General features: G+C 57.7%; 2 protein-coding genes across 9 annotated transcripts in view; both read left to right on the forward strand.

Moving 5' to 3' along the window:
- The window catches only part of ANK1 (ankyrin 1), a 33,111-nt gene extending 9,923 nt beyond the window's left edge, over nucleotides 1-23,188 (forward strand). For 3 of the 8 annotated variants that reach the window (XM_065747163.1, XM_065747167.1, XM_065747164.1), the window contains 42 exons: nucleotides 2,066-2,164; nucleotides 2,835-2,933; nucleotides 4,119-4,217; nucleotides 4,330-4,515; nucleotides 4,653-4,751; nucleotides 4,955-5,053; nucleotides 5,402-5,500; nucleotides 5,714-5,911; nucleotides 6,025-6,123; nucleotides 6,411-6,509; nucleotides 6,661-6,759; nucleotides 6,916-7,113; nucleotides 7,267-7,365; nucleotides 7,444-7,542; nucleotides 8,555-8,752; nucleotides 8,945-9,043; nucleotides 9,209-9,307; nucleotides 9,569-9,667; nucleotides 9,757-9,849; nucleotides 10,027-10,099; nucleotides 10,418-10,441; nucleotides 11,196-11,298; nucleotides 11,552-11,699; nucleotides 11,915-12,012; nucleotides 12,090-12,314; nucleotides 12,512-12,666; nucleotides 12,852-13,063; nucleotides 13,173-13,377; nucleotides 13,534-13,630; nucleotides 13,773-14,001; nucleotides 14,085-14,210; nucleotides 14,291-14,410; nucleotides 14,530-14,614; nucleotides 14,850-14,924; nucleotides 15,076-15,207; nucleotides 15,398-15,544; nucleotides 16,887-17,439; nucleotides 18,025-18,283; nucleotides 19,374-19,457; nucleotides 19,725-19,889; nucleotides 20,168-20,291; nucleotides 20,987-23,188. In XM_065747163.1, the coding sequence (XP_065603235.1) occupies nucleotides 2,066-2,164; nucleotides 2,835-2,933; nucleotides 4,119-4,217; nucleotides 4,330-4,515; nucleotides 4,653-4,751; nucleotides 4,955-5,053; nucleotides 5,402-5,500; nucleotides 5,714-5,911; nucleotides 6,025-6,123; nucleotides 6,411-6,509; nucleotides 6,661-6,759; nucleotides 6,916-7,113; nucleotides 7,267-7,365; nucleotides 7,444-7,542; nucleotides 8,555-8,752; nucleotides 8,945-9,043; nucleotides 9,209-9,307; nucleotides 9,569-9,667; nucleotides 9,757-9,849; nucleotides 10,027-10,099; nucleotides 10,418-10,441; nucleotides 11,196-11,298; nucleotides 11,552-11,699; nucleotides 11,915-12,012; nucleotides 12,090-12,314; nucleotides 12,512-12,666; nucleotides 12,852-13,063; nucleotides 13,173-13,377; nucleotides 13,534-13,630; nucleotides 13,773-14,001; nucleotides 14,085-14,210; nucleotides 14,291-14,410; nucleotides 14,530-14,614; nucleotides 14,850-14,924; nucleotides 15,076-15,207; nucleotides 15,398-15,544; nucleotides 16,887-17,439; nucleotides 18,025-18,283; nucleotides 19,374-19,457; nucleotides 19,725-19,889; nucleotides 20,168-20,266 (5,673 nt within the window). In that variant the 3' untranslated portion in view covers nucleotides 20,267-20,291; nucleotides 20,987-23,188. The other 5 variants (XM_065747168.1, XM_065747165.1, XM_065747166.1 and 2 more) reach the window with 5 other exon arrangements.
- A 656-nt stretch (nucleotides 23,189-23,844) lies between these two features.
- NKX6-3 (NK6 homeobox 3) lies at nucleotides 23,845-25,768 on the forward strand. Its single transcript, XM_065747173.1, has 3 exons — nucleotides 23,845-24,223; nucleotides 24,989-25,158; nucleotides 25,227-25,768. The coding sequence occupies exons 1-3, from the start codon at nucleotides 23,845-23,847 to the stop codon at nucleotides 25,455-25,457; spliced, it is 780 nt and encodes a 259-aa protein (XP_065603245.1). The 3' UTR covers nucleotides 25,458-25,768.
- The last annotated feature ends 1,019 nt before the right edge of the window (nucleotides 25,769-26,787 follow it).

Genomic DNA, 26,787 nt, shown 5'->3' on the forward strand with positions numbered 1-26,787 from the left:
TCGTGTTCCAAATCCACGCATGCTGTCCTCACCTGTGAGGAGCTGGAGCTGAGGATGAGCGGAGCAGAGCCAGCTGCCAGAAGCCAGCAATCATGGTGCAGGCAGGAATCTCTTCTGGGTTACAGCTCAGGGCAGGGTCCACTCAGGGTACAGCAACGTGAAGGGGCATTTTTCTGCAGAGCTGAATTTGTTGCAGTGGCAGCAGCACCCAAGGTTGTGGGAAGCATTTGCAGTTGGTGAGGGTGTGCAGCACTGCTCAGATCAAGCACATCCCATGGCGGTTTTGGGTCAGACAAGCTGTCAAGCCAAAGCAAACCTGCAAAACAACCTGAATTGTTCCTGAGGCAGAAATATCGATGGGCCTGTGGGAAACAGCCTTCAGTAAACATTGTGCTTATCTCTGTAAGGATGGAGAATAACAATTCCTCACTGGTCTTCAGCTTTCAAAAGGTTATTTATGAATCCTTTGTGTAAGAGGATAGATTTGCGAGGAGAGCAGCTGAGTATTCGTGATCTTGTCCTCCAAGGATCTTGTTTAATGGTTATAACAGAAAAAGCATGTGCTGTGTCTGTGGTTCTTACCCAGCTGGTGAACTCTCAAGATGTGGGTGCCAGTGGGTACAGCGTTGCGCAGCTGTGCCCTAGTCAAAGCCTCAGCATTCTTGCTTCTTTTTCCTTGGCAGCCCATCTCCCTGTGCTTGGAGCTCCAGGAGATGCTGGAGCTGGTGTGCTGAGGTAGCCTGCGGATTTGTAGACTTCTGCTATCTGTGCATACCAGAGAGGCAGAAAAGAGTTTGTGATCTTGGAGGGCTGGTGGATTGAGTGCAAGAGAGGTAGAAAATTGTGCTACAATAATGAATTCTGGAAGCTGTTGCGAGTTTAACTGGAACGTTGAAGCCTGGAACTGGAGCTTGCCCTGGCATGTTCTGCTCCCCTACCTGTATTCGGATAGGGATGAAGCAATCCTGCAAAGTGACCTTCCAGCACCCTCCAGAAGCCAAAGCAGATGGCTGGGAGGTGGAGTGCTTGGGCAGCACTATGTGCTTCTGGGGAGCTGGCAGCTCTTTGCCACATGAGAGTCGCACAGGGTTGAGTAAGCACAGTGCATCCATCTGGGAAAAGTGAGCTGCTTTTCCCTTGTGGGGAAAAAAAGTGCCATTTGAAATCGCCTGCAAATATTTAACCTCTTTGCCAGTAAATATCTCAGCCCTTTTGTTCACATCTGGGAAGTTGGAAATAATGGAACATAAGCTTTCTCAACTGCCTCTGGAGTGCTAGCAGGCCTACCCCCCCACTTTTGACAGCACAGGGATATTCCAAGGGCACTCTTCAGCCCTTTACTTCTGGGGTTGTGGTTTCATATGTAGCTTGGAAAAGGAGAGGTGAACTGGGGCACCTGTAGCAGTGTTCCCAAGCAGTCACCTGCACTGTTCAAGAGTTTCCTGGAGCTGGCAGAGCTGAGCAGCTGCACAACCAATACTTCCCCAGAGTCCCTGCTTGCAGTACTGGAGGAGCAAAGCAGCCCTGGTGCTGAGCATGGGCTGTGAGATGGAGTTGGCAGGGTCAGCTGGCAAAGCCATGCTTACGTAGCCTATGCATCCTCACTCTGGGCCGTACGGAGAGCTTTGGCTGTGGGACATGTGGCTCAGGGATGATCTCAGAGATGAGTACCCCTGGAAAGTCAATGAAGCAGAGATGGGAGCTGACATCAGAAATGTGTCATGAGCAAGGAGGACTGAAACAGTGCCTGTGGAGCCATATGCACCCACTGAGCCATGGTGACACCTATCTATAGGAACCAGTCTGCGGGGGCTGCATGTCACGGGGAAACCTCTAGCATTAGTCACCAGCTCAGTGTGCAGGGCTGTGTGCAGCTGCCCTGGCAGCATGAAGCCAGCTGCGCAGGGCTCAAAGGCAGAGCTGTGACTCCTGCTCCTGGCAGCCAGCACCTCCCCCAGCACACACCCAGCACCCACAGACAGGTGCATACAGGAGCTCAAAGCGGATGGTTCCCAGAGATCATCAGTCTCATCCTGTGACTAATGCCCCTCTTTGCACCCTGCAGAATGGGCTGAATGCCTTGCACCTGGCATCCAAGGAGGGTCACGCAAAAATGGTGGTGGAGCTGCTCCACAAGGAGATTGTTTTGGAGACCACGACCAAGGTGAGAACAAAGGAGTCTGGTCACATTCCTTAGTCACTGTTCTACAGTCTGCCATTGATGGTGCACCATAAATAATGCATAGATGTCTCCCTGTATCACCACGGAGAGGTGTGAATCTCTCTCTCTGTGACAAAGGCATGAGCCAGCAGGACTGGACAGTGAACAGCCTCTGGCACTGTCTGGAAGGCTTGGAAGCAGCAGTAGCTGACATGCCACCTCTGTGCACTAGCAAGGCTTGGAATGCAGAGCAGAGCCTGGTGTCCTGCCCCCAGCACGCCAGGGTACACACTGCAGTAGTCCGTGTCTGTGTTTTCCAGTCCACATCTCTCTGAGCTGTGCTGGGAGGCCTTGGCTCCCAGGGCATTGCTCTATGCTTTTGCCTGAGGACTGCCTGCTCAGTGCTCCCTTTTCCCTTCCCCTGCTCATCTCCTGGTGCTGGAGATACGCAGAACCTGACAGTGCACACAGCTTTGGCTGGCCAGTGACCTTAGAAGGTATACAAAGTCACTTTCTTCCCTGGCTAGCAAATGTGAAGCAGGAATGGAGCACTGAGCATGGCCCCACTGGCTTGTTCTGGCCAGGATGGCAGCAGCCCTTTTCAAACCTATGGTAGTATGCACATCAGCCCTATCTTTCCCCCTGAGTGCTGCCCTGTGATGTTGTCTTTCAGAAGGGAAACACAGCCCTGCACATCGCTGCCCTCGCTGGACAGCAGGACGTGGTCCGGGAACTGGTGAACTATGGGGCCAATGTCAATGCTCAGTCACAGGTACAGTGATCCAGACTGGGGTAGGCAAAGCCCCAGCATGTGTGGTGGTGTCCATTTGATGAGAGCTGTGCCCAGCAAGGCTGCTGCAGCAGCCCTTTAGTGTCTCTTGGATCCTTTTCAGGAGCAAGAACAGCTTTGCCAGATCTCTGAAGGGCCACAAGTGTGTGAGTGGTGGGGAGGGAAGCTTGGGGGAGGCGAGGAGGTGGACTGTCTGTTTGGGGTTCATGGCAGCACACACGAGCACGCTGAACTCTTCTTGGCAGAACTCATGGAAGATGCTCCCTGACAATGAACTGGGGGTGTGTGTGTTCATAGAATCATAGAATGACTTAGGTCGCAGGAGGATCCTGATGATCAACTAGTTTCAACCTCCCTGCCATGGGAAGTTTGCGAACCACTGGATCAGGCTACAAAGGATCCCATCCAACTTGACCTTGAATGTGTCCAGAGATGAGGCATCCACAACCTCTCTGGGTTGTTCTCATGTTCCCTCTTTTCAAGAGTGTCCAGGTCTCTCTGAATGGCATCCCTCCCTTCTGTTGTGTCAACTGCACCACTCAGCTCATTGTTGTCAGCAAACTTGCTGAGGGTGCACTGTATTCCCACTGTCCATGTTGTTGAGAAAGATGTTGAAGGGCACCAGTCCCAAGATGGACCCCTGGGGAACGCCACTCACGACTATCTTCCACCTAGACGTAGAGCCATTGACAGCAACCCTCTGGCTATGACCATCCAACCAAATCGTTATCCACCTATCAGTCCAGCCTTCAAATCCGTCTCTCTCCAATTTAGAGATGGATGTGATGCAGGACAGTGTCAAAGGCATTGCACAAGTCCAGGTGGCTGACATCCGTTGCTCTTCCTTGGTCCACTGATATCATTCCATCATAGAAAGGAGGTCACCAGACTGGTGGGACATGATATGCCCTTGGTGAAGCTATGCTGCTTGTTTTGGATCAGCTTCACATCTCACATGTGCCTTAGCATCTCTTGCAGGAGGTTCTGCTCCATGATCTTCCCACGCACTGACATGAGGCTCAACTGCCTCTAGTTCCCTGGGTCTTCCTTTCTCCCTTTCTTGAATATGGGAATGGTGTTTCTTGACATGGGAGTGTGTGTTAGTGGGGTGCAGCTCTTAAGGAGCTGGAGGAAGGGTTGTGCTGATGTGTGTGGCTCCGTTTGCAGAAAGGCTTCACACCGCTCTACATGGCAGCGCAGGAAAATCACCTGGAAGTTGTCAAGTTTCTGCTGGAAAGTGGAGCCAATCAGAATGTAGCCACAGAGGTAAGATCCTCGGGGAGAACTCTGGAGCTCTACTTGTTGAGGCAGCTGTCAGATGTGCCAGATGCTGCCGTGGCTTCTTGGCTCTCCCCCTTCACCTGCCTCTCCTTGGCAGGATGGCTTCACACCACTGGCCGTGGCTCTGCAGCAGGGTCACGAGAATGTGGTTGCTCACCTTATCAACTATGGGACAAAGGGTAAGGTCCGCCTGCCCGCCTTGCACATTGCAGCTCGCAACGATGACACCCGCACAGCTGCTGTGCTGCTGCAGAATGACCCCAATGCTGACGTCCTCTCCAAGGTGTGTGGCTGTCTCACCCTATCCCTGAGAGCTTTCCCACCTCCCAGGGAGAACAGCAGCTTGGTATGCTGTATTTATCCATCCTTTCAGCAGGAAGCATGTATCTGGCTGGGCTGATCCCTCCTTCTTTCCCCTAGACTGGATTTACGCCCTTGCACATTGCAGCCCACTATGAGAATCTCAGTGTGGCTCAACTATTGCTGAATCGTGGAGCCAGCGTCAACTTCACACCCCAGGTGAGTGCCATGTTGGGTGTCTGCTAGGGTGTCCACAGCTTTCAGCTACAGATGGGTGTGTGCTTGCCTCTCACCCAACCATCCTTGAGCAGGAATTTAGCCATCCACTGCTCTCTGTCCCTTGTTTGCCCCATGCTTCCTGGCAGCCCCTGGGAAAAGAGGAGGGGTTGCTTCCTGTAACAAGCTGTCCTTCCTTCTGCCAGAATGGGATCACTCCCCTGCATATAGCCTCCCGTCGAGGCAACATCATCATGGTGCGGCTGCTGCTGGACCGTGGGGCCCAGATAGAGACAAGGACCAAGGTGAGATCCCTTCTGAACCACTGGCAAGTGCAGGGGCCATCTCTGTCTCCATGGTCCCTGTGCCCAGGGAGCACTGATGCAGTACCCTCTTCAGTTTGTACCCTGGGAATGTCATGTCTGGGGCATGAGCACAGTCCCTAGTGCCCTAAGGGGATGAACCAGGTTTTTCAGTGATGTGTGCACAGGTTGAGAGGGAGCTGCATGGCTGGTGGGCCCTGGATGCTGAGGGCAGACTCAGTTTTGGTCCTATTCTGCAAACAAGTCCCAAGTTCCTTTTCCTTTCTGGCCTGCGGGTTGCCTTGCCTTTCTCAGCCCATGCTGAGCCTCTGAACCATTCTCTCTCCCCAGGATGAGTTGACGCCTCTCCACTGTGCAGCTCGCAATGGACATGTGCGAATTGCAGAGATCCTACTGGACCATGGTGCTCCCATTCAAGCCAAAACAAAGGTGTCTATGGGACTGTGCTCAGTGTCAGTGCAGGGGTCACAAACTGCATGTGTTTCCTGGATGCTCTCCGTGGCTGGGCCGGGGTTGAATTTTTGGCCACTGAGAGGCAAGGAGCTTCCTGTTCCTTCTGCTCAGAGCTGTGGCAGGGAGCAGGGCTGGGTGGGATGCCCAGTTCCCCCCACTCAGCCCTAAGGCCCTGCTCCCTGCTCGCAGAATGGTCTGTCACCGATCCACATGGCAGCACAGGGTGACCACCTGGACTGCGTGCGCCTCCTCCTGCAGTACAGTGCTGAGATTGATGACATCACCCTGGACCACCTGACACCTCTGCATGTGGCTGCACACTGTGGCCACCACCGTGTGGCCAAGCTGCTGGTGGAGAAGGGAGCTAAGCCCAACTCCAGAGCTCTGGTGAGCTGGGAGGGGTAGGCAAGGAAAGGATAGATGGGCTTTGGGTTAAGGAAAAAAAAGTCAGAGGAAGAGGGAATGTGTTTGCAATTGAATGTTGGTCATTCTGTCTGCAGAATGGGTTCACGCCTCTCCACATTGCCTGCAAGAAGAACCACATTCGCGTGATGGAGCTGCTTCTGAAGACAGGAGCCTCCATTGATGCTGTCACGGAGGTGGGTGGGCTGCAGCCAAGCCTCAGCCCTTCTGCTACTGCCCACGCACAGCAGGGCTGGGTGACCACTGTCCTGTTGCCCCCCAGCATCTTCTTCTTTGTTGCTTGGGAGAACTGTGCAGCTCAGGACCCACTGTGCGAGTGGCATCTGTAGCCTGCTTATTGCAGGGCAGAAACTCCTGTGCATTGCTGTTGGCTCAGCTAGGAGCTCCCAGGGGCTGAGAGGATTTGGGGATTACCTGTGTCAGGTCATCAGCCCCTGGCATGACTGCTGCTTTCTCTCCACAGTCTGGCCTGACCCCCTTGCATGTGGCTGCCTTCATGGGGCACTTGCCCATCGTCAAGACCCTGCTGCAGCGTGGAGCATCTCCTAATGTGTCCAATGTGGTGAGTCCAGGCTTGGCTGAAGCCATGGGGGCTCACTGTGGTGTGGTGTGGTGTAGTGGGGGACTGCAGTCTGTTTTCTGCATTCCTGGGCAACCCCTTGGTGACATGTCCCCTCCTGTGGCCTCACTGCTTAATTCTGTCCTTGGTGCAGAAAGTGGAGACTCCCCTGCACATGGCAGCCAGAGCTGGGCACATGGATGTGGCCAAGTATCTGCTGCAGAACAAAGCCAAAGTCAATGCCAAGGCCAAGGTAGGCAGGAGCTCCCATGTGCGTTTAGACCAGCGTTTCGACCTTTGCTTTCCCCTGTGCAGGCCCCTGCTGTGAGGGATTGTGGAGCAGCAGAAGTGCTGCAAGGAAGCAGTGAGTCCAAGCCTACCAGCAGCAGCTTTTCTGCCTCCCTCACAGGATGACCAGACTCCTCTGCACTGTGCTGCACGCATTGGCCACACTGGCATGGTCCGACTCCTTCTGGAGAACAATGCCAACCCCAACCTGGCCACCACAGCAGGGCACATGCCTCTGCACATCGCTGCCAGAGAGGGGCATGTAGACACAGCCCTCGCCCTGCTAGAGAAGGGAGCCTCTCAGACCTGCATGACCAAGGTAGGCTGCTGTGGCTGCTGCAGAAGGTGACTGGCAGAGCTGCAGGACAGTGTCCCTGTCAAAAAAGGTGCAGCCTCCTCCTGTACTACAGAGTGCATCTGCACTCTCCTCATCAACCCCTTATATGCAGTGATGGGCTGCCTTTCTCCTCAGAAAGGATTTACCCCTCTCCACGTTGCAGCCAAGTATGGGAAGGTGGATGTGGCAGAGCTGCTGCTGGTGCATGATGCTCACCCCAACGCAGCAGGGAAGGTGAGGGTTGCTCTGGGGCTGTGGGAAAGGTGAGTATGGGCTGACTCTCACTGCTCCGTGCCCTCTTCCCCTCCCTAGAACGGCCTGACCCCACTGCATGTAGCTGTGCACCACAACAACCTGGAGATTGTCAAGCTTCTGCTTCCCAAGGGAAGTTCTCCGCACAGCTCAGCCTGGGTAAGACTAGATGGGATCCCTGGGGTGGGAGGATGTGGTGTGTGCCCAGTGCCCTCCAGCAGAGGCTGATAGTGCCCCAGGCTGTGTCACCCCTCAACCTTGGTGCCTGCCAGCTCCCACACCTGCTGCTCGTGCTGGTCTGTCCTTGTGCCCACGGATGGTGCTGAGCAGTCACCCATTTCCAGCAGGGTGGCTGTCAGGGATGTTCCCTGCTGGCAGCCTAGTGTCTGTTGCTTGGGGATGTGTTTCCGTGGCAAGCTGTGCTGAGTGTTGCTGCGGTCTGGCAGTTTGGGAAACCACACATGAATGTTTGCATGCAGCTGGGAAGGTGTGAAGGTGAAAAATCCAGTGGTTTGTGAGTGCCTGGGCTCTGCCTGAGCACAGGGAGCCTTTACCTGTGGAGCAGCCCAGCAGAATTGGTTTTTACATTGTTTGCAGAAGCTGCATCCTCCCAGCAGACAAGCGGCTGCTGGTGCTACCATGTGCACATCCCTCCTCCCTCGTGCAGCTGCTGGCAGGCCTGCTGGGCTGGCATCAGAGCAGCTGGTGCTGGTGCTGATCTCCCCTTGGTCTGCGTCATGGCAGCCTACATCATCACAGGCACGGGGCATCTGCTTCTCTGCCAGCACATGTCAGCACAAGCAGTGCTCAGGGCCATACAGTCTCTGCCTGAATACTAGTCCTTTGTGTTGTGGGTTCTGCCCCACACCTCTGCCAGGCAGCCCTAGCCTGTCCTGGCTCTCGCAGCCCCAGGACTGCTGATACTAATCGGAGCCGAAGCAGGTGGTCTTGGAGCCTCCTCACTGTCTTGACTAGAGAAGCAAGATTGGCTTCAGTGGCCGGTTCAGTTGTCAGGGAGATGGTTTGGGTGTGGGCTTCTGTCCCTGAGCCGGAAGCATGTCCCTGAAGCAGCCTAGGAGGGCAGACTTGGCCTGGAGAGGTGAGGTGGCACCTCCTGTCCAGGCAGATGTGCTCAGTGGGTCCTGAGAGCTGCAGTGGTCTTCTCCCACAGAATGGATACACTCCTCTCCACATTGCTGCCAAGCAGAACCAGATGGAGGTGGCCAGCAGCTTGCTGCAATATGGTGCTTCTGCAAATGCGGAGTCTGTTCAGGGAGTCACCCCTCTGCACCTGGCTTCTCAGGAGGGGCATACAGACATGGTAGCACTGCTTTTCTCCAAGCAAGCCAATGGAAACTTAGGCAACAAGGTATGTTGTGCTGGTGCTTCTCCTGCTAGGCTGGCAGGCAATAGCAGATCCAGTGCCTCCCTTCATTCAAATAGCAGTGCCCTGAACAATACCATAATGTTGGCCAGTTTGCCGTATTTACAACCCAACTTGGTCTCTCTGCTGGTTAAGATGCAGTGTTTCCCTTGTGCATGTGACCTGCTGTTCTTGCAGAGTGGCCTGACTCCTCTCCATCTTGTGGCCCAAGAGGGACATGTACCAGTTGCTGATGTTCTGGTGAAACACGGAGTCACAGTGGATGCAACAACCAGGGTAAAGTAGTGCACCGGCCATGGTTGGGGTGAAAAACATTTGGGAACTACTTCTACATACCCCAACCTTCAGCTGTAGGGGCTGACCGGTGCTGTTCAACATACCCAAGCCAGAAGTCCCACAAGCTGTACTGACAGCAGTCTGAGACCTGATCTTGTCTTTCAGATGGGCTACACCTCACTGCATGTAGCCAGCCACTACGGGAACATCAAGATGGTGAAGTTTCTCCTGCAGCACCAGGCTGATGTGAATGCCAAGACTAAGGTACAGTTATGTTCTGTGCTAAAAGGACCCTTCTGCCCTGGGGAAGAGTGTGCAGGTTGATGGGAAAGACTTGGTCCTGTACCACCCCTATGCCTTGCTCCAAGCCCTCCTCTTTCCATGGCTGGAAGCTGTTGTCCAGTTACAGCCCCAGAGCCCTTTACTCACACCAGAAAGTAGGAGGCAGCCAATATGAAACCTTGGGGAACATTTGTGAGACAGCATACCCCAAAGCTGACGCAGCGCTCTCTGCTCTCCCTACAGCTGGGCTACACACCCCTGCACCAGGCGGCACAGCAGGGCCACACGGACGTGGTGACCCTGCTGCTGAAGCACGGTGCCTCTCCCAACGAGATCAGCACAGTGAGTAGGGCAAACCACCAGCGCTCCCCCATCGTGTGACGTGCTTGGGCACATGCCTGGGTTCCCTCATGCCCTCTCCCCTTCCACAGAATGGCACCACTCCCCTGGCCATCGCGAAGCGCCTCGGTTACATTTCTGTCACAGATGTGCTCAAGATAGTGACAGAGGAGACCGACATCCCAGTAAGCTCCTGGGCACGGGACTGGCTGGGTGCAGGATCCTGTGGAGAAGGGCTGGGGCTGGGAGCAGCCAAGTGAGGGTTTTCCAGCCTGCGTCTGGCAGCCCAGGGCATGCAGAGAGGGGCTGCGGACGGCTGTGGGTTGTGTGCTGTCCTGCCCTGACTGCCCTCTGCTCCACAGCCAGTCAGCGACAAGTACCGGATGAGCTTCCCAGAGACTGTGGATGAGATTCTGGATGTGTCGGAGGATGAAGGTGAGGGGCTGGAGCTGGGTTGCACCCTTTGAGGTCTGCTGTCAGCCCCAGGGCTGGGCACCGGGTGGAGAGCTGCCTGGCCCCTCCAGGGTCTTGCAACAAGGGAGTCCGGCAGCCCCCTCCTGGCTTGGTCTTCCCCTGCACTGTGCAGGAGGATGGTGCCCAGACCTGAGGATGGTGTGCAGAGAGACCTTGGGCACTCTGACCACCGTACCATGTCTTGCTCCCCGGGCAGTACCAACCCCCAGCCCGGATGCAGCTGGTTTGCTCCTACTCCCTCCCACCAAGACCTCACTTTTGCCTCTTCTTACTTTGCAGGCACTGCTCATGTCACAGTAATGGGTATGAAATGTGTCCCTGTGCCCCAGCTCAATGGCCCATTTCACCCCATGGCCACTAACCATCCGCACGCCACCTCCATCTGCTGAGCCTTGCTGCTGGGCTGGTGCTATCCAGCCCAGGCCCTGCCATCCTGCCCTGCCCATCTGTGTCCATGCTGCTTGCTGTGGTGTGACTGCATGAAGGGGACAATCCCCGAGCAGTGGGAGCCCTGGCTTTTATCAGCCTTGCTCCCAGCAGCAGGAGGAGCCTGCTCATGTTGTAAGCTCTGGTGCCCACCCTCAGCCAGCCCATGCCACTCTGACCTTGGTATGAAGTGGAGCACTGGAGGGTCCCTGTGCTTTGGCAGGTGCTGGGCTCCTGCCAGCAGGGCTCCAGCTTGAGCTCAGCCCCAATGGACTTCTTATCAGGCATTAATTGGGTGGTAGGCGGGGATGGCTGGGTTCATGCCCCCAGAGAGATGTGTGTGCGTGGGTGAACTTGGTGGCCCCAGCCCCAACTGGTGGTGGTAGACCCCAGCAGGCTTGGCTCTGTGCTTGAGTGCTCTGAGGATGGGGTTGGCTGGTTCCTAACAGCTGCCACAGCTCCTGCCACACTAACAGCCCAGGCCTCTGTCAGAAGGAAGAGCCTTCCCACGGCTGAGACCCAGGGGATGAATGTGTGTGGTCAGCAGTGGGAGCAGGGATGGGAATAAAGCTGGGCAGCTGGGCTCCCTTGTTCTGCTGCCTCTGCATGCTAAGCCAGCTCTTGGTTTCAGAGGAGGAGCTGATCGCACCGAAACCCAGAACACCTGAACCCAGGGAGCAGGAGGGCAAGAGGGAGACGGTGGAGTTTGTGACCGTGACAACACTGGAACAAACGTATGAGGCTCTGGGTTGTGGGGAGGGAGTGGGCACAGGGCGTGGGCCAGCCTGGCGCTGGGGTGGGGTGCCAGCAGGACAGCTGCAGGCATTGGGTGCCAGCAGATCAAGGATGACTGTGGGCAAGGAGTGTATCCCTGAGCTCCCTGACATGGTCCTGCACCAGGCTGTGCCTGGTGGCCCTGGGGGATGTCTGGAACCTGGGGGGCCCTGGCCCATTGCTGCAGTGGCTGTCACTGTTCTCTCTTGCCAGGGAGGAGTCTCCAGCTGTCCCACAGGTCCCCTGTGTTCCCCCTGAGACTGTGGTGACCAGAGCAGAGGAGCCTGAGCAGGTGGGACCTGTGGAGGCTGAAGCTGAGCAAGGCAGCCTGCTGCACGCACCCTCAGTGTCCCCACAGGAGGTGAGTGTGACACAGTTCCAGTATGTTTCCTGTCATGGGGAACACCCCTCCTCTGACAGCCCAGAGCCTAAAGATGGGGGGTGGGGGGAACGGGTCAACGGGTCGATGGTACAAGGCTGCCCAGGCAAGATTCTTGGAGTGCAGAGGGTTGAGCAGGCTCAGCACCACTAGACAGGACCATGTGCCCATGGAGGCTCTTCCCTGTCTTTGTACAGCCCTCCAAGGAGTTCGATGAGGACTCCTTGATTCCCAGCAGCCCAGCCACTGAGACCTCAGACAACATCAGCCCAGTGGCCAGCCCCGTGCATACAGGGTGAGTGCCTGCTCAGGGCAGCAGTGTGTGTGAGCTGGCTGCAGGGCACTGCTTGCCTATGCCTCTGCCCACTGCAGGTTCCTGGTGAGCTTCATGGTGGATGCGCGTGGTGGCTCCATGCGGGGCAGCCGACATCATGGGCTGCGCGTGGTCATCCCACCCCGTGCCTGTGCTGCACCCACCCGCATCACTTGCCGCTTGGTGAAGCCTCAGAAGCTGACAGCACCCCCACCGCTGGCCGAGGAGGAGGGCCTGGCCAGCCGCATCATTGCACTGGGGCCCGCTGGTGCCCAGTTCCTCAGGTGGGCATGGCAGGGAATGGGGCCATCCCTTGGGCTGGAGACAGATCTGGGATCCTCTAGGGGCTGGGGACCAAGCTGTTGCTGGATGCCTGTGGGAATTCTGCCGCAGGAGCTGTCCCAGCTCTGGCCAAGTGCAGCAGAATGCTGGGATGGGCTTTTGCAGCACGGTGCGAGCACACCTCCTTCCCTATCTGCAGCCCTGTCATCGTGGAGATTCCTCACTTTGCTTCCTACGGACGTGGGGACCGTGAGCTGGTGGTATTGCGCAGTGAAAATGGCTCTGTCTGGAAGGAGCACCGCAACCGCTATGAAGAGAGCTACCTGGACCAGCTGCTCAATGGCATGGATGAGGGTGAGTGTGCCAGGTTGGGGGCTTGACACCCCAACCAGAGCTGCAGCTGTCCTTGGTATGGCCAGAGCTGGGAGGAAGTGGGATGTGACCAAGGGTGGCATAGTCAGTGCAGCCAGAGGAGGTGGTGGGTGAGAGCCACGGGTTCGGTTTGTGGAGGAGCACTGGTGACTGTGCTGCTTTTGCAGAGCTGGAGAGCCAAGAGGAGCTGGAGAAGAAGAGGGTCTGCCGCATTATCACTACTGACTTTCCTCTCTACTTCGTGGTCATGTCCCGGATTTGCCAGGACAGTGACATGATTGGCCCCGAGGGAGGGTGCTTGAAAAGCACACTGGTGCCCATGGTGCAAGCCACCTTCCCAGACACTGCTGTCACCAAGAAAGTGAGGTTGGCTCTGCAGGTGAGTCTGAAGAGCCTGGAGACCAGCAGGTAGGAACAGGCAGCTTATCCAGCTGCACCCCAACACTGCAGGGAGCTGGCCCTGATCACCCCACCTGTGCTGCCTACAGGCGCAGCCTGTGCCTGACGAGCTGGTGACCAAGCTGCTGGGGAACCAGGCGACCTTCAGCCCCATCGTCACGGTGGAGCCACGCCGCAGGAAGTTCCACCGCCCCATTGGCCTCCGCATCCCTCTGCCCCCATCCTGGAAGGACAATCCCCGAGACAGTGGTGAGGGTGACACCACCAGCCTGCGCCTGCTCTGCTCTGTGATAGGTGAGGCCATGTTACATGAGTGGGCTCTGGCTGGTAATGGGGTGAGCTGAGGTGGGATGCAGTTTGGGGAGCCGAGGACAGGTTCCACAGTCCAGTGGGGAGGGCAGACCCACTGCAATGGGAAAGCAGTGTGCTCACCCCTGCTTTCTGCTGCAGGAGGGACAGCACAAGCTCAGTGGGAAGACATCACAGGCACCACGAAACTGGTCTATGAAAAAGAGTGTGCTAACTTTACCACTAACGTGTCTGCCAGGTGAGTCATGGGCAAGCATGTAGGTGGATGGGATTCCTGTTCCTGGGAAAGGTCCTTGCCCTGGATGGGGCAAGGAGTTCCTGTGTACCCTCTGTGGTGCTGTTTCCCCCTGGTGCAGTGCCCTGACCCAGCCCTCCTGCAGGTTCTGGCTGGCTGACTGCCCGCGCACTGCTGAGGCTGTGCACTTTGCCACCATGCTGTACAAGGAACTGACAGCTGTGCCCTACATGGCCAAATTTGTGGTGTTTGCGAAGATGAATGATGGACGGGAAGGCCGTCTGCGCTGCTACTGCATGACTGATGACAAGGTGGACAAGACTTTGGAGCAGCACGAGAACTTCAGTGAGGTGGCCCGCAGCAGGGACATTGAGGTTTGTCTCCTGCAGTGTTCCTGGAGGGCAGAAGGAAGAAGCTGCTCTGTGCAGGGTCCTAGCCTGTGTTCCACTCCCCACAGGTGGTGGAGGGAATGCCTCTGCATGTCGAGCTCTCAGGGAACCTGGTGCCAGTCAAGAAGGCCACACAGTCACGTACCTTCCTCTTCCAGTCCTTCCGGGAGAACCGCCTTGCCATCCCCATCAAGGTAATGGAAGGTGCCGAGTTGGGCTGTGGAGGGGCCCTGTGCCCTGTTCCAACCCCCCTACCTGGGTGCTTGGTGTGCAGGTCCGGGACAGCAGCCGGGAAGCCAGTGGCTCCCTCTCTTTCCTGCGCAAGGCCATGAAGTATGAGGACTTGCAGCATGTGCTCTGCCATCTCAACATCAGCATTCCGCCCTGCACCAAGGTCAGCTCTCCTTCCTCAAAGCGGCCATGCCACGCTGTGCTGGGGCCGTGCAGGTGACGGGGCAGAGCCACTACTCCCTCTTCTGGCTGGTGACCCCTTGGTTTGTCCTCACTTTGCAGGGAAGTGGCACTGAGGAGCGGCGGAGGACACTGACACCTTTATCTCTGCGGGAGCGATATAGCATCCTAAGTGAGAGCAGTTTTGGTACGCAGCCTACTGAGTTTGTTAGAGCCTCCCACCTCCTTTGCTTAGGGTAGGGGTGCTTGGGCCAGGAGGAAGGGCAGGGCTGGGCTGACCCTGCTGCACTTGCGTGCATGGCATCCTCCTCTTCCCAAGGAACCTTTGGTCCTGCCTGCAGGGCTGTGCTGAGCCCCTGCTGCCGGCACCTCGCTCCTATCCCATCCCACAGCTGGAGCTGTGACCCCCTCTGTTTCTCCAGGCTCTCTGAGCAGCACTGACAGGGCGGACCAGAAGATGATCGACATTGCAGAGCAGCTGGGCCTCAGCTGGGCAGGTGAGTCAACAGCTGCAGGATGCTCAGTGCACCTTTTGAAGCTCAACATTTAGGAAGACTGGGAAAGATACTGCAAGGTTGTGCGAATGTGCTTTATGCTGTCTGGGAAGCTGCCCATGAGTATGATGCTGAGATGCCTTGTCTTTCTTAGAGCTGGCACGTGAGCTGCAGTTTGGGGTGGATGACATCAACAGGATTCGTGTGGAGAACCCAAACTCCTTGCTGGAGCAGAGCATAGCCTTACTCAACCTCTGGGTCAGCCGTGAGGGCAAAGGTGTCAAGAGTGAGTACCTGCGGTTCCCACTACAAGGATGAGGATGGCTGGGCTGGGCGTGCAGCCTCTGTGCGTGTGCTCAGGGCTTCCTGACGGGGTTTAGGCCACCAGTTCCTGCACACCTGCCTGGAGGGCAGCTGGGGCATGGCCGCAACCCCCAGCCCTTGCTGCCTCTTGCTGACACTGGCTTCCCCTGCAGTCGAGAACCTGTACACGGCGCTGAGGAACATTGACCGCAGTGAGATCGTCAGCACGCTGGAGGGCTCCGGCCGGCAGAGCCGCAGCCTGAAGGGCAGCTGGCGCTACACGGACAGGGACTACTCACTCTCACCCTCCCAGATGAATGGTGAGCCCCACTCCTGCGCAGGGGATACTGGAGGGGCTCGGTGCAGAGTTGCTGCAGACACGGTGGGGCTGAGGTTTGTCCCAAGTCAGGTGCACTGCCCCTAGGAGCTTGGTGGGTGCCAGGTGCTGCAGGCAGCCACAGCCTGTTCTCCACGGAGAACAGGCACTGGGGCTTCCAGGATGCCCCTGGCTTGCAGCTCACAGACCCACTTGCCCGGCTATGGCTGTGCCTGGGTGCAGGGCCACTGCCATGTGTCCCACAGGAGAGCCAGTGCCACGGGCAGGGATGGGGCTGTTGCTGCCCTGCATTGAGGCACCACATGTGCAGCTCTGGCTCATCGCTTTCCCCTTTCGTATCTGCCCGTGTTGTGTTCTCTGAAACATGCCGCCTCCTGCCACCAGATGTGGGCGCTCCTGGGGGCCACTTCTTGTCATCTCTGAGTTCATCCTGGCCTCTACTCTCATCTTCCTCTTCTGCCTGTCTCCACTGTTTCCACCTCAGCTGAACCCTCTGGGAGCAGTGTCCTGTTCCAGCAGCTGCATGTCACCCAGGACTGCCCATCTCTTCTTGGCTGTGTCATACTCTTCCCTTGCTCCTTCCCTCGCTGGCCCTGCACTGCTTTCCCCCTATGCTGGGGAGGCTGGGGGCTCCTGGCTGCAGTTATCTCCAGCTGCTTCTGGCAATTCCTGGCTGCTGGGGAGCAGGATTTCTCTTTCATTCTCTAGGGCTGAAGAAGGAGCTCTTGGCTCAGTACAGAAGGTGCAAAGCTGCCTGCATGCCTGAGACTGCTTGGCTCGGCTGTAGTCCTTACTGGTGTGCCTGAACTGTGCATGAGGCCCTCAGTGATGAGGGCACGATGATCGCTTATAGACCTGGGGACGTCAGTGGGGTTATAGGGTCCTGGCTGCATCCTGCAGGGGCCTCAGGGCTGCATGACGTTTGTCAGGGTCATCCTTCCTTGCTCGTGGGTCAGCTTTGAGAGTCAATGCCTTGCAGCACCTGGCTACCTGAGCTCCAGGCTGACCTTCAGATGCTGGTTGGGGGCTGTGGACAGGGACTGGGGGCTGGTGGAGCAGGGTGCAAGAGGGGGCACCATGTCCTGCAGTGGGTATGGAGCATCACCTGGCCCCAGGCTTGTCCTCACCAGGGGAATGGACAGCCACGGGGGCTGCCCAGCCCTCAGAGTGAGGCACGGGGGCATTTGCAGGAACAGGAGGGACTGTGTGATGGCAGCAGCCGCTGTGAGCACGCACCTCCTGGAGGCTGCTTCCCTTCTCACCCCGCTGTGCTTGTGTGTGCGTGAGATGGCTGCTGGAGACGTCGCCTCTGTCTGCCCATGTAGGTTATGCTTCGCTACAGGACGAGCTGCTCTCCCCTGCCTCCCTGCATTATATGCTGCCATCCCCTCTGCGTGCTGACCAGTACTGGAACGAGGTGGCCATCATGGACGCCATCCCCATGGCCGCCACTGAGCAGGACGCCCTGATGGAGATGTCTGACATGCAGGTGTGGTCCTCAGGGCTCACCCCTTCACTGGTGACGGCTGAGGACTCCTCCCTGGAGTGCAGCAAGGCTGAGGACTCGGATGCCACAAGCGAAGGACGTTTCCCAGGGCAACTTCCGACAGATGCACACGGCCCAGACCACATGGGCTCTATGGACCTAGTTGAGGATGACACAGTGGACTCAGATGCCATGAACGGGCTGATTGAACTGCTAGAGCAGGAGGAGGGGCAGAGGCCAGAGGGGAAGATGCCAGCCAGGGACCACCAGCTGGGGACTGGAGAGCAGAACCAGGAGAGTGAAGTCTCTTTTGTTTCAGTTCAGCAGAAGGTACAAGCCAGGATCACGGCATCGCCGACTGTGAGCCACACAGTGGAGAGGAGTGCAGATAGGTATGGTGATCTCAGGTGACAGGGGACATTGGGAGGGAAGCTTTGCCAGCTACTGCCTTGTGCTGGGCCAGCTGCAGTAACTTCCCAGCCTTGCTTGCTTCCCTGCTAACCTCCAGTACTGGAGCCTAGCACCCTACGCAGACAAGTGGCTGGCACCGAGTGCTTGTAAACCCCCTGGAGGTGCTCTGGGGCCTCCTCGAAAAGCACTCAGGGCAAGTCCCTGCAGACAGCCAGGCCCTGCATGTGGGTTGTGCCTCCTAGTGCCATCTCAGGGCTACGTCCTCCCATTTTCCCAGCAGCACTGGTCCCATGAGAGCCTGATAATGCTCTGAGGCATGGCCTGAAAGCCTGCAGACTGGGGTGTGGGATGGGCAGAGCGTGGCAGGGAGAAGGTCCATGCCCTTTGTGCGTCTGCATTGTATGCTGCTTGTGCCAGGCACCAGCAGCACCAGGAGCCGGGAGCCCTGTGCCTGGCGGGGTGCAGCTGTGCCCAGCTGTCAGCTGGTGCTCTGGGTGCAGCACTCCAGCAAAGCTGACTGCCTCTCTCTCTCTGTCTCTCTCTCCCTGTCCCTCTCCGGTGCCCAGGCTGAGGGACTGGAATGCAGAAGGCTCCTTTATCTCCTGCCTACAGGACCTGACAGCGGGCTCCTGGCAGGAGGGGGTCACCCGACGGCTGGGCCCAGCACACATCGTGGCTGCTGGGGCACAGGGCCAGGAGCAAGAGCAGGTCCTGGCGCCGGACGTGGAGCTGATGCGGGTCAGCTCCACAGAGGACAGCGACTGGCAGCCCCAGCACCCCGCGGGTAGCTGGCCAGAGGAAGCCGACAGCTACTGCTTTGGGCAGGTGAGGTTGAGAGCAGCAGCAGGTGCAGCACTTTGCCCACCACCAGGTCAAGAAGTCCCAGCTGATCTGCTGCCCTGGACTCAGGGGGGCCTCTTGGCCCAGAATAGAATGCTCCACACTCAATATCTGAGCTCTTGCTCTCCATTTATAACCCAGGCAGGCTCCCTGCTTGCTTCCTTATTGAGTATCTGCCCTGGCCGCTGGCCTGACAGCCTGCTGGGCCAGAAATAGAGCTGGTCTGGGGGCCAGGAGGGGCAGTGGGCATTCTTCCATGGCCATGTGGAGCTGACAGGGATGGGATGAGAGCAGGCTTGTGCCCCCAAGCAGGCACAGCATGGCTGCAGCTGCAGCATAGCAGGGCTCAGCTCTGTGCCACATGTGGGTCCATCTGTCCTGTGACGGAGGACTGCTCTCTGCCCTGTCAGGCTGATGGGGAAGGGGGTCCTGGCTGTCCCTGTCACTGCCTGACAGGGGACAAGTGGTGCTGTTGCAGTCCCAATCCCATGACTTTGACAGGAGCTGTGAGTGCAAAGGACACCCCACCTGCCTTCTCCCTTCTCCCGCCCCGGGCAGCTGATCTGCAGCAGCTAGGGTTACAGCAGTGCTTGCAGAGACCAGGCGCGTGCGGATCTGCGGGCAGCTCCTGTGCCCAGGGCTCTGCCCGCCACCGCCGGCAGCATGGCTGGGCTCTGAGTGGGGGTGCGGGGCACACGCACGACCCTGCAGAGGCAGGATGTGGTCTTTCCTGGTCCAGCTGCTGATTGTCGTGGTGCTGCTGGCCTTCTTCCTGGTCAGCTGCCAGAATGTCCTGTACATCGTCAGGGGCTCTGTGCGCTTTCTGCTCAATCATGCGCACCGCGAGCTGGACAAGGAGCTCGGGGAGAGCCAGGGGCTGGCGGACGACGAGGAGTCTCTCTCTACCAGAGTCGTCCGCCGGCGTGTCCTTGTGAAGGTAATGGGCAGGGAGCAGTGCCGGGGTGTGCACAGCAGAGAGCGAGACAGGGCTGGGGCTGTGCGGGAGCTAGAGCCTTGGGCTGTGCGCTGGAGAGTTCTGCTGCCCTCTGAAATGCTGTTCCTCCTGTCCCTGCAGGGCAATGAGGTCCTCCACCTCCCTGGGGAACATGTGACTGAGGAGCAGTTTACAGATGAACAAGGCAATATAATCACCAAGAAGGTGAGTGTCTGGGACTGTGGTGCTCCCCGCAGCCTTCTTCCTCTCTCTTTCCATATGACCCCACTCCTTTCTGCAACCCAGGGCCCTGCGCAGGGCGCTTGCATTCTGCTTTCTCCAATTACAATCATGGCACTTCTCCAGCCAGATTCTTCCAGGGCTCAGGGCCAGACCAGCAAGAAGGAAGGCATGGTGTTGGGGCTGGCCGTGTCCCCCTGTGTGGGCTGGTGCCGGGGCTGGCAGTGATGAAGGCTGCATGGGTCTCCGCAGGTCATCCGGAAGGTGGTGCGTCATCTGGGCCCCGATGGCAAGGATGACAGGCAGGAGCATGAGGACCTGATCCTGGAGGGCTCCCTGCAGGATCCCCAAGACCTGGAGACAGAGGCTGATCACTTCACATACTCCATCCTGCAGCCGGACGGTCTGGGGGCCAAGGTACGGTGCCACGTCTTGCAAGTCCCCTACTCAGGGCCAGCACTGCCTCTGCAGGACTTGGTGGGCTCCAGGGCTCCTCCATCCTCTGTCCTTCCTTCTGTCCTGCTCACTGCTCTCACCTGTTTCCCTCCTAAGGCTGCCAGGGGTTGCTCTTGCCCCTGCACCAGTCTTCTTGCTTGGTGTCTTCTGCCGACTGACTCAGCCTTTCCTGTCCTTTTCTCTGTGTCTGTCTGTTCACCTGGGTGATGTCCTGCCTTCTGTCCCTGTGGCTTCCTCAGGAGGAGGTGCAAGTGCGTGTCCCAAAACTGGAAGTCTCCGGGAGCAGGATGGGGGCTCAGATAGTGAAACGAGCCAGTCTGAAAAGGGGGAAGCATTGACCCCCCTCAGATGGCCTCTTTGGAGGTAACCCCACCTTTGCTCTTCCTTTTGTGACAGCTCCTTGTTCCCCTGGGATAAAGGTAGCAGGGATGTGTGTGCATGGTGGTGTCTGTCTTCTCTCTCCCTCTGGTTTCTTCATTTTGTTAATGGGAGATCTGTGGTATATGACAATCAAGACCCTTGTGTTTGTAGACGTGTTCATGCAGACAGTGTCCCCACACATATTGTCTGCACCTGTCCCTAGGGAGGCCCCGGGTCAGCTTCAGTCAAGGCAGTCCTCCTGCTGCTTTGCTCTTGCTATTTTCTGCAGCATGCAAAAGCAGCTCAGGGAGTGTATTAAGAATTTGTGGGGTCTTCCATGTTGCTGTGAGAACAAGGTTCAGTCAGACACCCTCACTGAAGTGGGGACTCAGGTCTGGCCTCCAATGGGATATGTCTGTCTCAGGCTGTACAGCATCCCTCCCAGTTCCTTCCAGTGCTGCACTGACTTCGGTGCAGCTCAGCTCCTACTTGTTGCTGCTCTGTGCATCTGAGGTGGCACCACTAGTACCATCTGTGCCATTGCTGCTGGTTCCAGGCAGGGTGCTTGTCGATGCTCCCTGGCACCTCCTGTAAAACTCATCTTCTGGTTGGGCGGAGCGGGTGCGTGTGGAACAAGTGTAGGATGGGATTACATGTGCCTGGTGACCCCATCTCTGTCTCTTTCTGTGTCTCTCCAGGATCTCACCTCAACACCAAACCACTGATCTCCACACCAACCTGAGAAGAGAGGAGAGGAAAGCAGAGATTGGAGGGAAGCAGGGCTGGCTGTACATGTTTCTATAGGCTAATGGCATGATTCTGTACGAGATACTTACCGTCCTATCCGCATGACTGACTGACTGCAAGACGCATGAGCTACAGTACTTCCAACAGACAGAGAGACCCTGTCCCTGCCTTGCTGCCACCAGGAGACTAAAGACAGCAGCACGCAGAAGGGGCATCCTTCAGCTCCTCTGGGAAGCCAGGGCTGGACTGGCAGAAAATGAGAGGGGAGGAGAATCCACCCTCACACATCCGCCTGTGTCACTACATCCCTGTGCCGTGCTCCAGTGGCAGGAGGGAGGCTGGGGCTGCTCCCTGTAGGAGGAGAGGGGCTCTACCCCCATCACCATTCTGCCTCTGCTGGACTCGCTTCTCATCCCTCTCAGTGAGTGCTGGGGTAGGGGGAGGGCAGCAGCTGGGGGTGTGAGGGAGGAGAGCTGTGGGTGCAGTGCTGCCCTGGGCGCATGGCCTGATACAGGGCTGCCCTTCCTCTCCCCATCATGTGCAACATCTCCTGCCAGGGCAGGGCTCTGGGCCGAGCACTGAGCTCGTTGCTTATGTTGAAAGTGTAAACTGTACAGCAATCAGCCTTGTGTATATGAACCAATAAATACTATGCAAACACCTAGGGACACTCTAGCAGTATGTACGAAGCACTAACAGCTCCACTCCCAAATACCTCTTCAGGCTGCAGGATGGGCAAAGCCATTGAAGTACGTGAGCAGCTCTGGTGAATGGAGCTGGGAGCCTACAGGTATGAAAGGGCAGCAGATTGCCTTGTCCTGTGCCCTTCCATATGATCCTGGCCCCTTCTTGGCCTGAAGAGAGAGGCCCACGGGGGCAGCCAGATGGGCTGGTCCGTGGTGCAAGCCCCAGTTTGTGCTGGCTTCAGCTGGGGTGAGGCTGGCAGCCTGCACTGAGGTGCTTGGGGCCCAGGGAGGAGAGGTAGTGAGAAAGAGCAGGGGATGCTTGTGCCACACACTGGGTTGTGCCTAGCTCTACTCAGCACAATATCTGCTCAGGAGATGAGCCAGGAGCTGGCAGGATCCAGGAGCCCTGCCCTACTTTGCAGGGCCTCCTGGCCTCCCTGTGAGGGCTCAATTGAGCACAGACCCTTGGCCCTGTAGATCTTGGCTCACCCAGGACCAACCCCAGAACTGAGGGGAGCTGCTTGCCTGAGTGGCTGCACTCTGTCCAAGTGAAAGCCCTTCTGCGTCCACCAGGGCAAGCAGTCACCCTGAAAGCAAGAGCAGCGGTGGGGCAGCTGCTCTGGCAGGAGAATGGTGGTGGTCAGGGCTGCCCAGGCAGCTCTGGGATGTGCAGAAGGTTGAATCTGCTACAAAACTTGACCCTGGAAGGACAGGATGCACTCAGTGGTAGACCTGTGTCCCTGGTTCTGTCCTTTAGCTAACCAATGTGGGGGCCTGGCCTTTGTAGCATGATGGTGTGGAGATCCCCTTGCCCTTTCCCCGGAGGTGGTTGTGGACTTGTTTAGCAGGGCCTGATGTTCTTGGAGGCCGCATGCAGAACAAGCCCACCTCCAGCTTCAGGCAGGGCAGCCCTGTCTCGCAGAGGGTGCACATATGCCAGGAATATCTCTGGCTCTGCTGGAGACTGGGTAAGAAGCCCGGATTCAGCAAAGCCAATGGCCCAGCTTAGCCATGGAGAGCAAAGCAACCCTTCCTCACCCCACCTCGAAGTAGGCACAGTCTCCATCCATTACCTTTGCTGTGTACAATAACCTACCTAGACCCACTGCGACAGCTGACCCTGTAGCATCACCGTAGAGTTGTGTGTGGGTCCTGTGCTTTGGCCTAGTATACGCCTTAGGGAATGTGCTGTGCTGCAACCGTGCCCGGCACCTGCAGTGACGCTGCTTTGCGCTCAGATTGCTCGTAGGGCTGGTAGGGGAGGCTGCACCCAACACTGAGCCTAGAGAATGCTGCAGTCTGCACACTAGAAGCTTTTTAGAAGTTTTAAAAAATTACATTTATTTCCTTTTTTTAATTGTTATGGAAACAAGCCTTTTGGATCTCCCTGTCTTAGCCCCTGATGTATAGATCATATCCCTGTACACCAGCTATCGGACTATGGATTAATAAAGAAACTAACACAGACCTCGTCTCGTCTCTGCTTTTCCAAGGGCAAGGGGAAGACGAACGCTCCCGGGCGCTGCAGTGAATCCCGGCGGGCCGCCTTCCTTGGTCAGTACAGGGACAAGGACGCAGGGCTGGGGGTCACTGCCCGACCCCCCCCCCCATGCCGCTCTCCCCCCTCCCCCCCGCCCGCGGTCCGCCCGGCGCTGTCCAGCCGCCGTGGTGCTGAAGCGCGGCGCCCCGCAGCCCGGGCCCCGCGCGGTCCCTTCGCCGCCGGCTGTCAAAGCGCGATTTGTCTGCGCAGAGCCAATCCCGGGCTGCCCGTGAGCGTAGCCAATGGGAATCGAGGCCGCGGAGATCCGGCCAATGGGCGCCAGCCTTTGCAGCTGGCCCGCCAATGGGAGCGCCGTATTCTAATGGACCTCGGCTTTATCAGAGAAATGTTGCCTCTTCCCAAGTTGAGCGCCCGGTGCCGGTGCCACGTCGGGTGCGGGGTCAGCCGGGGGCACCTGCTGCCGGGGCCCTGGCCCCCAGGGGCGGCTGTCCCAGTGCTCCAGGGACCCGCTGGCGACGTGCCCGCTGGTGGGGACGCTGTGGGCCAGTAGCCCCAGGGCTGACGGGGATGGGCTGCCCATCATGCCCTCGGAGTGCCAGCTTCTGAGGGCTGTCCCGGAGCCATGGACGCCAACCTGCCAGGCACCTTCCTGCTCAGCGGGCCTTCACTGGGGCCCTTCCCTGAGGCCAAGGCACCCGTCTGCCAGTACTCGGTACAGAGCTCCTTCTACAAGCTGGGTCCCGCTGGGCTGGGTGCCCAGCTGGCCGCCGGCACGCCACACGGCATCTCTGACATCCTCGGCCGGCCCACAGCGACGCCAAACAGCAGCCTCCTGCCCAGCTACCCCCACGCAGGTGGATTTAATGGACTGAGCTCCCCAGGCGTCTATTATGGGACGCAGGTGGGGGCCCTCCCCAAAGCCAGCAGCGATTACGTGCCGCGGGGTCGGAGCTGCTGGGCAGAGGCACCCGACTGGCAGGGCAGCCGGCAGTGCGGTGGCCGTAAGTAAGGGGCTGGGACCGGGTGGGCAGCTGGTGGGACCCTGTCTCCTCCATTGCTTTGAGCGTGGCACAGTTTGACACCTGGGCATGTGCTGGGATGCGGAGGGGTCAGGTCAAGTGCAGGGGTGGTGCGGCAGTGGAGGGTTACTCTTGGCTTAGCCCCATGGGGAGGCACGGCTGTGGAACTCAGGCAGAACCCCTACTCACAGAGACTCCCAACCCCTGACAGCCTTCCCCGGCCCATACCAGAGACAAGGATGTTCCTGGGCTGGCATGTGGCTGGCAGGGGCATTGTGGAGCACACTGCTGCCGTGATAGATCTGTGCTGGGTGAGCACAGCCACGAACTTGTGGGGAACCCACAGTGCATCCAAGGGCTGGGGGCTGGGGCTCGGTGCCTGCAGCCCTGTCCCACTCTCCAGGAGATGCTCATGGAGCAGATGGGTCAGGCAGGTCTTAATTCCTTCCCATTGCGCACTTAGAGAGGTGGGGGGCATGGGCATGGTGCTCCCAGTGCTGTGTGTCCGCACAGTCACATGCTGCTCCTAATGCCTTTTCCCTTCTCAGCACAGCAAATAGTTTTTGATCCCAAGCAGGAGTTGCAGAGCCCAGCCTTGGAGGCAACACAGCTCTATGGGGATGAAGTCAAAGCTGTGGAGCCAGGATATTGTTTTACTTTGGAGGGAAGTGGCAGCATAGAGGGGAGTGGGGACTGGGCTGCCAAAAGCCACGAGCCCAGTGCTCACCCACTGCCCTTGTCCCAAAGCCCCTGCACACCTGACTGACAGCCTGCACAAGAAGAAGCACACGCGCCCGACCTTCACAGGGCATCAGATCTTCGCTCTGGAGAAGACGTTTGAGCAGACCAAGTACCTGGCAGGGCCAGAACGGGCACGGCTGGCATATTCCCTCGGCATGACCGAGTCCCAGGTGAAGGTGAGTGGAGGGTGTGCGGTGTGTGGGGCATGTGGCAGGCAACTGCTAACAGCCCCGTGGGGATGCAGGTTTGGTTCCAGAACCGACGCACCAAGTGGAGGAAGAAGAGTGCCCTGGAGCCCTCCTCCTCCTCCCAGCGGGCGGGGGGCTCCAGTGGAGAGCGGGCAGCCTCTGAGACCGAGGATGATGAGTACAACAAGCCCCTGGACCCTGACTCGGATGATGAGAAGATCCGGCTGCTGCTGAGGAAGCACCGTGCGGCCTTCTCGGTGCTGGGGCTGGGCACACACAGCGGCTGAGCACCTGGAGATGGGAACTGCTGTGCCCCCACTGCAGCTCCTGCCCAGGGCTCAGAGTCTGAGAACAGCAGCGATGAAATAAAGGCCTCCACCCCAGCGCTTACTACATGGGTCTGCAATGCCAGGTGCCCCCAGAAGCTGGGCTGAGAAGGGGCTGAGGCTGGGGGGCCATGTGTGGGACAGTTAGGTCCTCCAGAGCCCTTCCCAGAGTTTCCCCAGATTGCGTGTGCGCTGGCAGCAAGAAGTTCTGTCCAAAAGTCACTCGTTAGGGCCTCTTGTTGGAACCTATTAGCAGCAAATAAATATCATTTATCTTAACTGTGTGAGTGAGAGCCCATTCACCTGTCGGGGCTGCAGGATTGATGCGGCAGCAATAGCCCTGGCTTGTTTGCTGACAACCTGCAGGGCCCCCCCCCCCCCCCCCATGCTGCGCCCAGCTCAGTACAGGCTGCATGCAGTCCTGGGGCCAAGCCCCAGTGCTTCCCACTGGCTCAGCCTCTGCTTGCCAATGGCACAGGACAACCACCTTCAGTCCCTGCTGCCTGAAGTGCCAAGGGGCTGCTGCTGGGGGCCACCAGAAGCTAACAAAGTGCAAGCAAACAGTGCTGTGGTGCCATGGGGAGAAATCAATAGGCAATGATAAGGTGCTGCTGGGCCATTGCGCAGCGGTTGGTAGCGTAGCACAGGAGTGGAGGTGCTGCTGGGGCCCCAGTGGCTGCTGCAGGCAGCACTGATGTCTATGTCCCCACCTGTGCAGTGCAGATCCTGCTTCACAGCAGCCCCTACGCTCCCTTATGTCATTAAAATGCTGCAGGGTGACTCTGGGACCCCACCTGCCTGGTCCCAAGGCACACAGTCAGCTCCAGGTCCTTAATTTCCACCACACTTTGAGCTCTACAGGGAGCCCTGACTGCTTTTAAGCACATCCTGGGAGCTTGTGAAGGCTGAACTATCCCAACAAGCATGGGAAGTGTAATGCTACCCCTGACCATACAGCCCCTGGGTCCCTCTGAGCTGATGCTGCTCTGCTGCAGGGCCGTGGAGCCATGCACCATCCCTGGGCACTGCGGTGCAGGAGCGTTCTCCGCGTGGCCAGAGTGTGAGGCTGCTGCTGGGATATTTTTTTGACATTTTCTAAGCTGCTCGACGTGGCTGACAATTTTTAATGTACTAACTGCCTGGTCCAGTGAGCTGATTAATTGGTGCTGTGGAGATCAATAGAAAACAGAAAATTAAAACAATTTTAAAGTGATTAAGTAGTTTAACACCTGTCTGATGCCACGTCAGGGCTGGGAGACAAATAAAGCAGGTGGCAAAGGGCCGGCTGCAG

This window comes from Cyrtonyx montezumae, unplaced genomic scaffold, assembly GCF_038088225.1.
Source record: "Cyrtonyx montezumae isolate F1298 unplaced genomic scaffold, pur_monq_1.0 scaffold_42, whole genome shotgun sequence".
Lineage (NCBI taxonomy): Eukaryota > Metazoa > Chordata > Aves > Galliformes > Odontophoridae > Cyrtonyx > Cyrtonyx montezumae.